Source organism: Plasmodium fragile (genome assembly GCF_000956335.1).
Source record: "Plasmodium fragile strain nilgiri unplaced genomic scaffold supercont1.23, whole genome shotgun sequence".
Classification (NCBI taxonomy): domain Eukaryota; phylum Apicomplexa; class Aconoidasida; order Haemosporida; family Plasmodiidae; genus Plasmodium; species Plasmodium fragile.
In genome coordinates, this window is record NW_012192603.1 from 105,767 (window position 1) to 120,050 (window position 14,284).

The window sequence follows — 14,284 nt, forward strand, 5'->3', positions numbered from 1 at the left end:
AGTATACTCTTTCGCAAAAAAAAAAAAAAAAAAAAAAAAAAAAAAAAAAAAATCACAACGAAACGTGGCATGCAAAGAATGAAGCTTGAAAAAGGCAAGGAATAATGTACATACGAATAGTGCACATAAGAGGCACCCCGCATTGGGCATGCCTTTAAAGTACAATTAAAGGCAAGTAGGACGAATGAGCGCTGCTCCTGAGGAAATAAAATCCCAAATGTGGATTTGTTTGCCTTTGTGGCGGAAAAAAAGGTACATGCGCCAATGCGTACGTAAAGGCGTACATATGAACATGTATACTTGTTATGTACGCATTTATTGCCAAGTGCGCTTTTCTTGCTTGGCGCGTACCCCACGAAGAGGAATGCGGAAAGAAGAGCTCCCAACGAAGTGAGCGGGCGTTAGGTTGACCAAAAATAGGCAGAGGTATATATGCACAAATTTGAGGAAAGGTACAAGAGGGGAAATTCTTCTGACAAAGTTGCTGCACGTTGAGCTGGCCTGCGAGCGTCCCTGAAGGAACCTGGAAAAGGAAGACAACGAAGGAGAGAAAAAAAAAAAAAAAGCACATATAGTATTTATATATATATACATATAAATATACATATGTGTAAGTGTTTGTTTGTTTTTTTCCGTATGCATGTGACTGCAGCTACATGTGAATCTCCGCTGGGGCACCAAAGCGTAGACGCAGTTTGGCCCCAGGCGAAAGGCGTAACATGGGACACGGACAAATGGTACATTAATGGGCGTACAAAGAAAAAAAAAAAAAAAAAAGTGCCATTTCACACGGTGAAAGAAGTGGCATAAATTTGGTCAAAAAAGTTGCACATTGCTGCCCTGATTTGCTTAGCACATTTGCAAAAGTGTAGACCACCATGGAAAACAGAGAATGCGAAATACGAATTTTGAACGCCACGAGCTGCACATTTTACAGGTATATGCACTCAGTAAAGCATGGCATCTGGTTGGTGAACCCTCCGGAGTGTCTAAAGATCAAAGGAGAAGAAAAATGCATCGCAAAATTTACGAAAACGATGGGAAACTTTTATGGCATTCTACAATATTGCGTAGTGATAAATAACGAAGACTACATTTTGAACGCCCGTTTTGATATCCCCCTTTTGGGAGACAACACAGCGTCAGCCGTCCTAGGGATGAATATAAAAAATGACCAGGCACAAATGTTATCCCAGCAAAATTACTTCATAGTTAAACACAGTTTGGACAATACGTATAATAGTAAATTCTACATAAGCATTTTGGAGACGGAAGAAGGGAAGAGATTTATCGAATATCACAAAAAGAAATTAAAAAAAGGGTTGCTCAGAATTTTAAACATAAGAATTATGGAAGAGAAGGAGAAATTGAAGTATGAGAAGAGTATGAATAATTTGGCGAGAAGAAACGAAGGCAGCCATAATTACAATTACCCGAATGAGGAGGATAGTGTGTTGAGGGATAGGCTGATTTATAATTCTTACCGAAATGAAGACATAATGGAAATTTTGCCTTTAAGTTTTATAGTGAATATTAAAAATTATGAATGGAAGAAACGGCTAAGAAAGGCACACAAATCGTTATACATTTTGATTATCAATTTTACCAGGCAAACATTAACCCTATCAGATAGTAAAGGATCCAGATCGTCCATTTTGACGGAAGGAAATTGGGTAGAATTACCCAATGAGAAAATTTCCCCTATGAGATGTACTGAATTTGGTTGTAACAGTGATGGTATGTTTTCTAGCATTAATGGATTTTGTAAATACTATTTTATGAATGAATCTTGCTATTTGAATATCTTTTGGGATATCAACAGTGTGAATTCGAAGATCAAATGCAGCATTAAGAATACCACCAAGTATACTATAATTAAGAATGTGGAAATATTTAACGAGTGCACCGCTGTGTTTCACATTTTGGAATATTACTATTACCCGCCGATAAAAATTTTGGAGTGTAAGGCCTTGACGAATAATATTATTAACAAGTATGGAATCACAAAGGAGAATGTAGATGCCAATATGAGTGTTATTTACCAGAGTAGCATTAATGTGATTCGCCAATTTTGCCAATATCTGGAAAATAATGCATCGTATGAGAATAACTCTAACGAGGATTTTATGAACCCTGAGGATTTTAGAAAGGGGATCTGTGATGATGTGTACGGTTGTGATGACGACGATTTGAGAAGCCACGGAGGGGGGGGATCTAACTTTACAAATATGACAAGTTTGACAAGCTTGACTAATTTTGGAAAGCTTGGTAACGTTGGTGGCCTTGGAATACTGGGCCCTTCCCCGCTGTCCAATTTCTCCAGAATGAAGAGCTCCCTGTCGTTGTACTCAAATGCCGTGGAAGAGATGATGCACAAGTCACAGCACCTGGACAAGGCCCAAATCACCGATGATATAATAAGCCTCAAGAATAACAAAAGGATTTATGTCCTGGACAAAAACGGTAGCAACGATAGCAGTAGAGCTAACAACTTAAAGCATGCCGATTTGCGGGAGTGCATAATGCAAGACAAGGGGTTCAATTTGCTAAAAAAGAGAAGTGCCACCTCGAACAGTTTGTACATAAACAGGAGACATACATTCACAAATATTAACATCACCGCGGCGAGGGACTTCTTCTGCTACATGCATGGAAACAATTACTCTAATAACATCCCTATCAACTCCTACTTGTATATCTCCTGGAATATAGGAAATATTATTTACAGAAATTTGTACAACTCGAGTGAAAATATAATTATTTCTGCCCACAGTCTGTTAAGCAGCCACAACATAAATGATGACGTAATTCTCAAATTGAAAATTGATGATAATAACAGAAGGATTTATCCATCCACTTTAATTCATTCTCTCCTCATGAACACACAAAGTAGTATATACATTAACAATGAGTATGTCTTATTAGATATAATTTTAAATATTTTCCACCTTTTGTCAACCCACTTGTCTCCCATGATAGAAAGAATTTTAGAAGCACAGTATGGGAACAAATGGCTAGTTGATAGTAAAATACCCAAAAGTAACATCTGGGACAAAACCAAGGGGAATAACGAATTAGACATTGAAGGAATTGTTCATATTATTACTACCTACTGGATTGATGTTTTTGAAAAAAAAATTAAAAATATGGAAATTCTTGATAACCTACAGAAGGCGTCTATCTTTTGGGCCAATCAAGAGATTGATCAGTTTGACCAAGAATTTGTGAAGAAGCTAATTGAGAGCTCCTCTCTCCTGCTGAAGGTTTTTGGTGATTACAACACGGCCAAGAGTATTGAGAAGCTGTACTATAACAAGTACTCCATTTTTAATGACATTTGCGTGGAGTGACGTTCTGAGCGGGAGTCCGATCGAAGCGGTGGCTATCACATTTTGTATACCGTGTGCATACCATGCGTAGCTCCCTTCGCCACCCCTTCACAGTCCCTTCACCACCGTATGCACTGACCTTTCAAAAATGATGAGCCATTTTTAACATGCCGCCCCTCACCCTCGAGCTTCTATTTTTTTTGTGTGAACATTTGCCCCAAATGGATAATTAAAAAAGTGTTGCCATTTTTTTTTATTCTGTTTCTCTTGTTATGGCGTCGCTTTTCTTCGCACTGCTGTGCTTTGCCCAGCTCTGCTTTATTTTAATTTTTTTTTTATGTTATGAGCTATCTTGTTTATTTTCCCTTCTCTCCTTTTTTTGTTTTCACGCGTATACACAACAGTGTGTATCAACTTCATAATGAAAAAGAACCTGAAATAGTCAGGTAAGAATAATCGAATAATCAGGTTGTTAAAAATTGCGTTAAAATGTAGGAGCCGTATACGAGGGGAATAAACGCGAACAACCTGATGTGGCGTGATGAACACACCGTTTGATGGTTAAAACGGGAGAGAAATAACGGTAAGCACGTAACATTTGGTGTGAATCCAAAAGTGTAAAATTGGAACTAAGCAAAATTAGGTGACGCACGGGTTGTTAATTTATTTGTGTAATGACGCCAGTGGCAGAGCACCGTTCGACTGCTCTCACCCGAGAGAGGGTGTAACCGAGCAATAGTTTTAATGGAAAAAGATTGTTAAGCTGCTAACGGTCTTGTTATTCTTCGAGCCTTTCACCAATCCCAGCTGCGAATAACTCCCATATTGATTGTGCAAATGGCAAGGGGAAAGAAAAAAGGATCTTTATTTTTTTTTTTGAAGCGTCGATTACTGCTTAGTTGATATGTCTGCAGCTGGCAGTAAAGGAAGCTACTTTTCCGAATAGGTTGCGAAAGCATGAGGAGGGTGAATTTGTCCTGTGCACATGTAACACACTTGTAACGGTTGAGTACCCCGCCCCGAAAAAAAAGGAGGGCGGCATAAAGAGAGCCTTTTTTTCTATCTTCTGCTCCGTTCTTCATTCCCATTTGGTTGGCCATTTTAGGAGGATCAGTGAACCATTCGCACACACAGATTATTTCACACTTTAGCGAATTTTCCATTCTGAGAGAAACATAGTTGGGGGGAATTTTCCAAATTGGTTATCCACCCTGGGAGAGTAAGGCTCGCATAGTGAAGTATATATATTTTTTTTTTTTTAGTGACAGTATAGTAAACATGCGTGTTTTCGAATTTGTTAGCCTTGTACTACTTCTGCCTTTTTTCAAGGCGCAGCAGGGCTATGCAAATGTGACCCTTGAAGGGAAGTTCGAGTCTAAAGTTGATTACGATGGCGAGCAAATAGTTTATAGTAAAAAACACTTTAAAGGCAGCATTTATGCATTTGTGCCTGTTAAGGGAAAATGTGCACTAAGGGTTCAGGAAAGTAGGGATGGGGTGGTATGGGAAAATAATAATAACATTGAAGTGAAGGATGGGGGTGCCGGGGCAACTATTTTTTCTGTGTTTACAACTGATGATGAGATGATGGTGATTTTTAGATGTTCTAATATATACTACATTGCAAAGATGGGGGAAGACAAAATTTGGAAAAATATAAAACAAGTAACTTTTTCTGACTTCGCTATGGATGCAATTCCAGCGGTGTACTCCGGGTCTTACTTACTTATGAACAGCGAATATGAGAAGTTCATTTTGGTATGCGCCAGGGAAGACCCAAATGGGAGCGAACAGAGCAGTGACGATGAGGTGAAGGCGGTCCCCTTTTCAGAACTTCAGGTACTGGGTAGGTGCAAATTATCGTTCGACGAGGGGAACACATGGAAGGAGGGTGTAACTAGGATGCACAGCGATGAGTTAAGCAGTGATGAAAGTGGTGAGGATAATACAGAGTTGAGCCGTGATGACACGTGGGAGAGTGTTAAAGAGGTGAATGAATCAGCGGAGGAAGACGTAAAGTTGGAGGTCCCAGCCACGGAGGAAGCCCAACAACGAGCGCCCCCTAAACCTGATATCCACTTAAGTCTAACTCAAATAGGAGGAAAGCTAGCCATAAAAGCTGTAAATATTAATAATGATAGTAAGTCCACCAAGACAGTGATACTCGTGTGCAACAGTCTGTACAAAAACGACCTCTACTGTGACAAGATAAAGTTAAAAGTTAAGGACGAGTATATTTTACACACATATGAAGTGGTGAATGGTTACCATATGGCCGTTTTGCGTGAAAAGAATGGGACCCATTTGGTACCTTCAATTGTTTATAACTTGAGTGAAACGTTTGAGCCGATTCTTCATTACCAGATTGAGAATCACAGGAATGGCAAAAGTGATGTAGAGGGAGGAAGCCCTTTGGACAGAACAGCATATGAATTTGTTTTGGCCAAAGGAGAGATGGTAGTATACCTATTTTGTCACGCAGAAGTAGGTGAAAAAACCACAGTGATAAAAATAAATGCACCAAAGAGGAAGCCAGGGTGCGAAGTACTCCCAGATGGGGAATCCAACAACAGCTACTCTCACACTTTTTCAATTCAGAACATGCAAAATCATCGCATTTGTAAAATATCCACATCAGAGCTTGGAAATACCGACGATGGCTTGTTCAAAGTGCTTTACATAACCTTGCCCAAAGGGGTGTCTCTAAATGCTGATTGCTTTACATTTTCGTTTAGTAAGGACCTGAAGAGTGAGTATCACACAACTGTGGTGAGGAAGGCCAACTCTGGAAGTGACACCCAAGAAGGGGAAGTCCAGTTTTACTTCCCATTATACTACTCCAAATTTTTGTACAATTATAAAAAAACCTACTGTACGTTAAGCAATGGCCTTAGAGTGGATGTCGAATTTGATTACATTAGAAACATTCTGGACTTAAATTATACCGACGAAAAGGATGTAATTAAAATTACTAGTAACGACATTGTTGTGCATGCTAAGAGGAGGTATGACCCGGAAACAGGTGGAGATGTATTCCCCATGGGAACTTATATAAACGCTTATCTACCCTTTGAAAAAGAATATGTCATTTCTAATTTTGTCCCGAAGAGTGAAAATCAGACCAGCACTATAATACTGCCCCATGGGTCGATTAGGAATTTGCATTTTGTGCAAGGAGGTGAAGTACTCTTGTATGATGGTATCGATTTGTCCAATGTCTCACCTAATTATAAAAAATTGACCAAATATGAAATGAACCAAAAAACAATAGATGTTATCATTTCGAACTTCAAAAGTGATGAAAAAACAATTGGATTGGTTTGTCCCCTGAATTCACAGGATGAGGGGATGAAATGCTTCGATAAGGTATACCTACAGAAGGGGGTTCTCCACAACATTGAATTTGTGTTTGGTAGTAATGACATTTTTGTTATCCCTCAGAGGAGATTACTCATGCCAGGTGGGAAGGAGGCCATGGAGTCTCTCCTACATTTAAACAAACGCAACATAGACAAACTGAAGAAGGAAAAACATATTATTCATTTTTTCTGTGAATGTCATGGGAGTGGGGATACAGAATCGGTGCGCGTAAATTATTACGTCTCGGCCCATTACGACTCCGAGTTTGTTAAGGCTCAAGTGGGGAAATCGGAGGGGAGTGCCTACATTAATGGGCACATTGTGACGCAAAAGGGGGAAGCGGGAAAAGTGGGTACCATTGACAAAATGAATCAGTCAGTTGATGGGACCAGCTCTGATGCGGACCTTAACCTGGAGGAGGGTGTTCTCTTTTTAGGGAAGAATATACTGCTTAGCTTGCTGGGTGGTGGTAACTCAAAGGGGGATACCAACGGTACAAGCGCTAACTTATTGATCACCTTAATCTGCACCTTTTTGGTGCTTTTGCTGTTGGCCTTTTTGCATGTACGGTGGTTACGTAAGAAGGGGTCTTAGTGCATTACGACGATGAGGTGCAGTGGAATCGTAACGAGTGCGTATCATTCGTTTGACACTCCCGATTAAGTCACCTTCGTGTTAACCGTCATCTCGTCTACACTTCACCACTGGTCATTTCCCACTCGCTTTAGACCCATTCACCGTCTCGATATTCCAATTGGATAGGAATTCTAATGGGCGAATTTCCTGCATGCTGTTTTTGTTGTGTCTTCTCCGTGGTGACCATCCCCCACAGATGTGCACTCGTGTTCCATGAAACACAGTTACATTAAGCTCCACTATTGAACAAGAGCTTTACACCTATTTTTTTTTTAAAGCGGTGGATGGCTCAAAATTCTGGACTAAGATTTGTTTATTCTTATTTAAATATATGACAAATTTCGAAAAAAGAAGCATTCGAGTCGATAGACATGCGAAGTGCTCATTTTAAAAACGTTTGTGATTTATTTAAAAAGGAAAAAAAAAAAAAAACACAAATTTTATGTTAACTTGGGTTGATATGCCTATGCTCATACGCTTTTTTTATTGGAAGAAATTGTGCACAAAAAAAAAAAAGGGAAAAAAAATGGTGGCCAAGCGATGTACGAATGGGGTATATCAAACGTGGGGGAGGAGTCATATATACAAATCGAGCCATATGGGAGAAAAGGTGGATAGGGGGGCATACTCACATGTGCAAACATACATTTGGAGTGTGCATATCCATATACCCGTTTTTTTTTGCCCTCCTCGCGATGATTTAAAATTTTAATAAGAAACATTTTGCGGGATGCATCCACCCCGCATAGACAGGTTGGTGCCATGCAGCGATACACATCGCAAGCAGGAACTCATTCGAAAAGGGAACCCACGACGCATCTGACATAACACATGTAAGTACCCACGCGCAGGTGTGAACAAACGTGCTATTCAGGAGGTCCTGTGTAGCAACCTCTTCAGAATAATTTGAAGGAATCACGTGACCACCTCTGCGGGAGGGCTTCTCCCATTTGCACTTGTCCGTTTCACCCACAAAAAAAAAGGGGTTACCTCGAAAAGATGGTGTTGCCCTTGTTAGATTGGTTGAAAACTGAGGGGAAGTTCGACGAGTTGTTCTGCTGGAATCGATTAACGTTGCTGTTGTTGCCGCTGGTATTGCCAATGTTGGCCCCACCCATGAGCCCGGCGTTATGGTTGACCAAACCAAAGTTCCCGGGGTTGTTGCTGTTAGGGTTAAAAGTTGACATGGATCCTTTGTTCTGATTTAGCGAAGAATAGGCATTTTTTTGGAACAAGCTGTTGGACATACTAGACGGCGATGTCATTCCAGGTTTGTTATTTGCAAGAAAACTGTTACCTGCATTTTGAAACAAATTATTGCTATACGTCGCAGGGTTACTCATTCCTTTATTATCATTTGGGAACATGAAGGAGGATTTATTCTGGTTAGATAGGAACATGTTATTATTACTGTTACTGGTGGGAGTGTTATTTCCTGTCATCATCCCTACAGGTGATCTGAACTGGTTGTTACTACTTTGTGCACTCAGCAGGTTGTTCGTGGGATTTCTATTGGTGCTATTGTTATATGACAAACTGCTTGCATTACTACCGTAAGCTAAGTTGTTACCAAACATATTTCCCATGGGTGTGTTGTTACTACTGGGGTTATTAAACACGTTGCTATTTTTATTGCTTGAATTTGCGTGAAGAAAATTGGTGTTACTACTGCTTGAGAGGTTATTCGCACCTGCACCAAAGATGCTGCTTTTGGAGGTACTATTATTCTGGAAGTAGTTTCCATACTTATTGGCGGAAAGGGAATTGTCCATTCTGCTACTATTGTTGTTGCTGCTGAGGTTGTTAAAATTGGTGTTACCACAAACGGTTGACATTTGCCCATTATACATACCACCCCTATTGAAGAGGTTTCCACTTTGGTTGGCTTGGCTTGAGTTCATTCCTCCAGACATCATGCTGGACGTTCCAAAATTTTGCTTGCTTCCAAATGCAGACGCGCCAGTGTTTACACCTGTAGAGGTGTTCGCAAAAAAATTGTTATTACTCGTCGCCGTACCCATCATGTCCTTATTTGCAGAAAAGAAATTAATACTCGTCATTTGATTCCTGCTGGTTGATTGAGACGATGAGAACATGCTATCTTTCAAATTAGAGCTACCTCCACTGGGGAAGTTTTTTCCAAAGGGGGTGCTGCCACTATTATTGTTACTTGCGAACATATTCGTGTTGGACTGATTGTTAAGCGCAAGGAACATGTTGCCGCTGTTGTTACTTAGGCTGCTCATGCCCATGCCGCCCGCTGTGCTAGAGCCACTTTGGAATAAGTTACTTGAGCCCATTTGCCCACTTTTCCCGAATTGCGCGTTTGACATATTTGCGTTACTTGAGGAGAGGCCACCGAAAAGGCTGGACTTGGTGCTGGCGTTGTTGCCCTGGTTAAACAGTCCCGCGTTGGCGCCCATGGTGTTTGCACCCATCGTATTTGTCGACATTCCCAGCGCGCCGCTACCACCGCTGCTGTTGAAGAAATTTCCCCTGTTGGCGCTTCCGCTTGTTCCAAACAGGTTACTACTAGCCATACCGCCGGCCTGATTACCGGCTGTATTATTGCCAAACATATTGCTTGATACATTCTGTTTGAAGTTACTTCCAAACATGGAGGTCGAACTGTTCTGAGTGCCCCCAAACACGTTGGAGGTGCTTCCTAGCTGGGTGGCGCTACCAGCGGTGGCCGCTGCAGCGTTAGCACTTCCGAACATTCCTCCAGAGGTGCCCCCAACAAAACAGTTGGTTCTGTTTTGGTTAAATCCGCTCAGAGAACTGGAGCTGTTCTGGTTAAACATGTTGCTCGCTCCTCCGCTTGAGGGGGCGCTCATCATGTTCGTTCCAAATGTGTTGCTCGGGGTTGTGCTGGGCTGGATACCAAACTGGTTGGAGAGGCTGCCAAACTGGTTTGTAGAGGCACTTGCCTGGTTCATGCCACTCGTGGTGCGGGTGGCATTGAAACTTCCGAACATCCCACCTGAGGAAGAAGTACCACTTGGAAATAGACTTCCGCTACTCTGAGCAAACATCCCGCTGGTATTGTTACTGAGCGTGGAACTATTATTCATCATCATGCTGTTGTTACCAAATGAGGGAGAGGTGCCGAATTTGTTGGTAGCACCAAAGTTTGCCATTCCAAAGGAGGAGACGGGTCCATTATTGCTAGTGTTAAAACTAAAGTTGTTGTTAGTATGAAGGGGAGAATAACTTGAGTGACTGGGAACAGCCGCACCGCTGCTCATGTTGGTTATGGACTCGGGGATGTAGTGAAACAAATTGAATGCATTATTGGAGTCCACGGCAGAGAGGTGATCAAATTGGTTGTTCTCTAGAAGAGATTTAAAACAGCAATCTGATGCAGTTTTCAAAGCTAACAAGTACTGATTTTCTTCATTCCAACGTTCATACTGCGGATTAGGGTATGAATTATTACAAGCGTCTGAGAAATCGGGGAGGATAATTCTGGAGTAAGCTGACCTAAAATCATACGAAGTGTCACTCTTGGTGAATAGCTCTTCTTGTCTGTACAGTTTGACAATTTTTTCAACAAATAATGGAGAATTGAAACCAGCCACAGAACAATACTGCAGGAAAATTTTTTGGTGTTCGTGTGATAAAGGATCTAGAACAAAGGTAATAAAATGATGAACAAAATTGTCACTTAAACAAAAGTGAATAAAGAAAGGATGAATAATTGGTTTGTTTCGTGTAAAATTAATAGAGTTAAAATATTTGGAGATTTTTTTTTTGTCATCGTTAACAGATTTTATTATGTAGGACGCTTTCGTTTCTTCATTTAGGTAATTCTTTATATGATTTTCCGCAATTTTTACAACCTTCATATTTTTCTTTGCAAATTTTTCATACATTTCAAAGAGTAGAAGTACATTGCTGTGTATGTTGCATTTTATACGATTTATCATTTGGCTCTGTTTATTTAGTGTGTTGGTGATTTGCTCCTTGTAGCTATTTGTGTTGTATGCATTGTACAGCATGGTCCTTCTTATGATATTTTGCATTTGGTCCTTCTTCTCTAGTATCATTTCTTTCAATTCCTCTCTCAGGAGATTCATGATGAAGCATGATTCATCATCTGTGTTGGTGAGAGAATTATAAACATGATCAATCGGCTGGAATCGTAGAATGTCCATAGTTTTTTCCTCTGAAAAGAGTTGTGAATAATCGGTAAGAGAACTATCCATATATTTTAGTAACCTGTTTACATTTTCTGCAATGGTAAAATTATTCATATTGTTCGTAGTTATATTATGTACCTTTTTTAATTTAAAGGACATATTATCCAATTTCAATACTCCCTTAATAAGCATTTTATTTTTTTTCTCCAAATTTGTTATCATGGATTCATGCTGCACCGTTTCGAATTTTATATTTTCGAATTCTTTTTTATCTTCTGTGAGATCTCTTCCCAATTCATCCAAGTCATTTTGAATATTCTCAATCCTCCTGAGCACATTTTTCATATCTTCTGTGTCCTCTTGCGCTTTCTTGTTTAGCATCTCGAAGGAATTTTTCCACTCTGGAACAACCTTGTACACTTCGTGGAAATTTGGCGAGTCCTTTATGTAGCTTAAATTGGTACGCTCATATATGTTGTTCAGGTGGGGCACGATGTTGATGATGTTCTTTGCGCACAAATTTCGATGTGTGTAATCACAGGTCCCATGGTATAATTTGAAAACATTTTCATTTAATTCTATCATGTTGTGATTTAGGTAGTACATAAAATCGGTTCGTTCTCCTTCTGCATCTTTGGCGTCGGCAGCGGTGCTCCTACCAGCGCTGCTTTTTTGCACATCGTTTAAGTTTCCCCTGCTGCTCTGTTGCTGCCCGCTTTCATTCTCCGCAGTGTTCATTAAGCCTTCACTTTTAGTCTTGTTCATAAGATATTCATTTTTTTTTTTCATGTACATTTTTTTCCGATCGTCCAGGATGTTATCTACATCGTCGTAGAGACTGTTGGTGCTTTCATCTTCCTCTTGTTCCTCCATCTCATTCGTTCCGCTCCCCATTTTTTCATCATCAAGTATGACCATTTTCGAAATTTTTTCCATATTGCTTAGAATATCCTCCGTACCATTTGCGCTTTTAATTCTTGGACGGCACATATTAATAGTGGAAGACACAAGTTTTTTAAATGCGTAATTTTTTTTATTTTGAAAATGTTTTTTCTTTTCCCTGTGTCTCTTTTTGGTGTCCTGTTCGTTCGGACTTATGTTCATCTGGCCGGGGGAGGCACCCATTTGTTCCTTCTTCTTATCCAGCCTTTCCTTTTTATCCTTTGTTGTCGTTTTAACCGCTTCATCATTTTGCACTATTTCGTCCTCGAATTTAATCCTCCTAGTTGCGCTTGCGCGTGGAGAGCCGACAGCTTTTTTGTTTTCCTCCTTATCATGGATTTCTTTTTGCTGCCGCTGATCGATTGTTGTTTGTCCATCCTTCTTCGCGCTGTCCCCTTTCGGGGCTGCCATGCACGTTTTATTGTTTCTCTTCGTGGCGAGGAAAATATCGTTATCCCCCTCGGAGCCGCTTATGACGGAGTACAGGTCGTCTTCGTCGTCTTGATCATCTTGACTATCTTTGCCGTCTGTGTATTCGTCTTCCTTGCGCGTGACATCTGACGTGTCACCCTCTTGCTTATCACTGCGCCCATCTGGAGGATCGCCCGGGCTACCCTTTCCCTGTGGCGAACTCTCATTGGCGCAGTTGGCACTTTTCGGTTGATCACTGTCCGCTTCCCCGTAGCGCGCTGCCTTCTCTGCAGGTTCACTAGGCTCGGAGTGTTTATTCCTGTCGTCACTATCTGCTGCGTGGCCATTCCTGTTAAAGGAAAATAGCCTCTTCCAGTTGCTTTTATTCCCCAACTTTTTTCCTGACTTTTCGAGGGATTCGAAGAAATCATCATTGTCTTCGTAACTATTGCTGTCTCCTCTGTTGAGAATTTTATTTACATACTTTTCCTTTTGATCTATATAAGTTGCATATTCCTCATCTGACATGGAGTCATCAGAATTGTTTTTAACATTACTTTTGCTATGATAGGGTGAGCTCGATTGGTTGGTCACATTGACGGAGTTAAACTTTTCATCCTCATCGGCACGGCTGCCATTTTCGTCCACCTCTCTGTCCTGCTCATCGTCGTCATCATAAAAATCGTTTCTGTAAATGGAGCTCACACATGAAGACTGGTCTGAGATGGTGACATATCCTTCGTACGACTGTTCATTGTCCTCGTGTGCATCAATCTTATCGTATTGTCCAGTGGCGCGATTTATGTCCTTCCCCTTGGTGTTTGTTGAAATGCCGTTTTTATTTTCTTTGGATTTTTTTTGATGTACGTAATTCTCATATTTATTCATACCAAAAAATTTTGCGCCATTGTCATCTACATCCATAGTTCGTTGTGTATTGCGTTACTTGGAAGGTAGGGACAGGGGGGGTCGAGCAAAAAAAAGGACAAATATATTACTCACTCATTTGTATGGAAATTGCAAGCGGGGATAAACAAACATGTATAATGTCAGAAGAAGACTAGGGGAGAAGAGTTACGTTATACAAATTTTGAAAACAATTGGAGGTGGGGAAGTGAATTCAAAAAACATGCAACTTCTCGAAAGGAAAAGCATGTTAAGCGTTTGCGTGACATCCCATTTTGTTCACCCCCCAATTGTGTATTTTAATCCAGCTTTCTCGCTTGCAGGGACGTACATACATATTATGTACGCAAATTGTTCCCACATGTACATATATATAGCATACCCTTTTTAAGTATGAAGCATGCACAGTTTTTGTTTTACATGTTTCTGCTTTGAAGGAAAGAAACATGCTACTGGAGAACATTTAATCCCATAAAGCGTTCAAATAAGCATTCCTTCTTTTCATTAATCGGGATTTTGAAATGTTATGTGATATTGCCCTTTTTTTTTTTTTTTTTT

General features: G+C 40.4%; 3 protein-coding genes across 3 annotated transcripts; 2 read left to right on the top strand and 1 right to left on the bottom strand.

The window, feature by feature from the left end:
• Positions 1-878: 878 nt before the first annotated feature.
• Positions 879-3,350, top strand: AK88_02368 (uncharacterized protein; the record flags this gene model as incomplete). Its single annotated transcript, XM_012479999.1, has 1 exon — positions 879-3,350. The coding sequence occupies one exon, from the start codon at positions 879-881 to the stop codon at positions 3,348-3,350; it is 2,472 nt and encodes an 823-aa protein (XP_012335422.1).
• A 1,257-nt stretch (positions 3,351-4,607) lies between these two features.
• On the top strand, positions 4,608-7,283 carry AK88_02369 (uncharacterized protein; the record flags this gene model as incomplete). The annotated part of the gene is made up of 1 exon (XM_012480000.1): positions 4,608-7,283. One exon carries the CDS (start codon positions 4,608-4,610, stop codon positions 7,281-7,283), a length of 2,676 nt encoding a protein of 891 aa, XP_012335423.1.
• Positions 7,284-8,311: 1,028 nt separating this feature from the next.
• On the bottom strand, positions 8,312-13,744 carry AK88_02370 (uncharacterized protein; the record flags this gene model as incomplete). Its single annotated transcript, XM_012480001.1, has 1 exon — positions 8,312-13,744. One exon carries the CDS (start codon positions 13,742-13,744, stop codon positions 8,312-8,314), a length of 5,433 nt encoding a protein of 1,810 aa, XP_012335424.1.
• Positions 13,745-14,284: the final 540 nt, after the last annotated feature.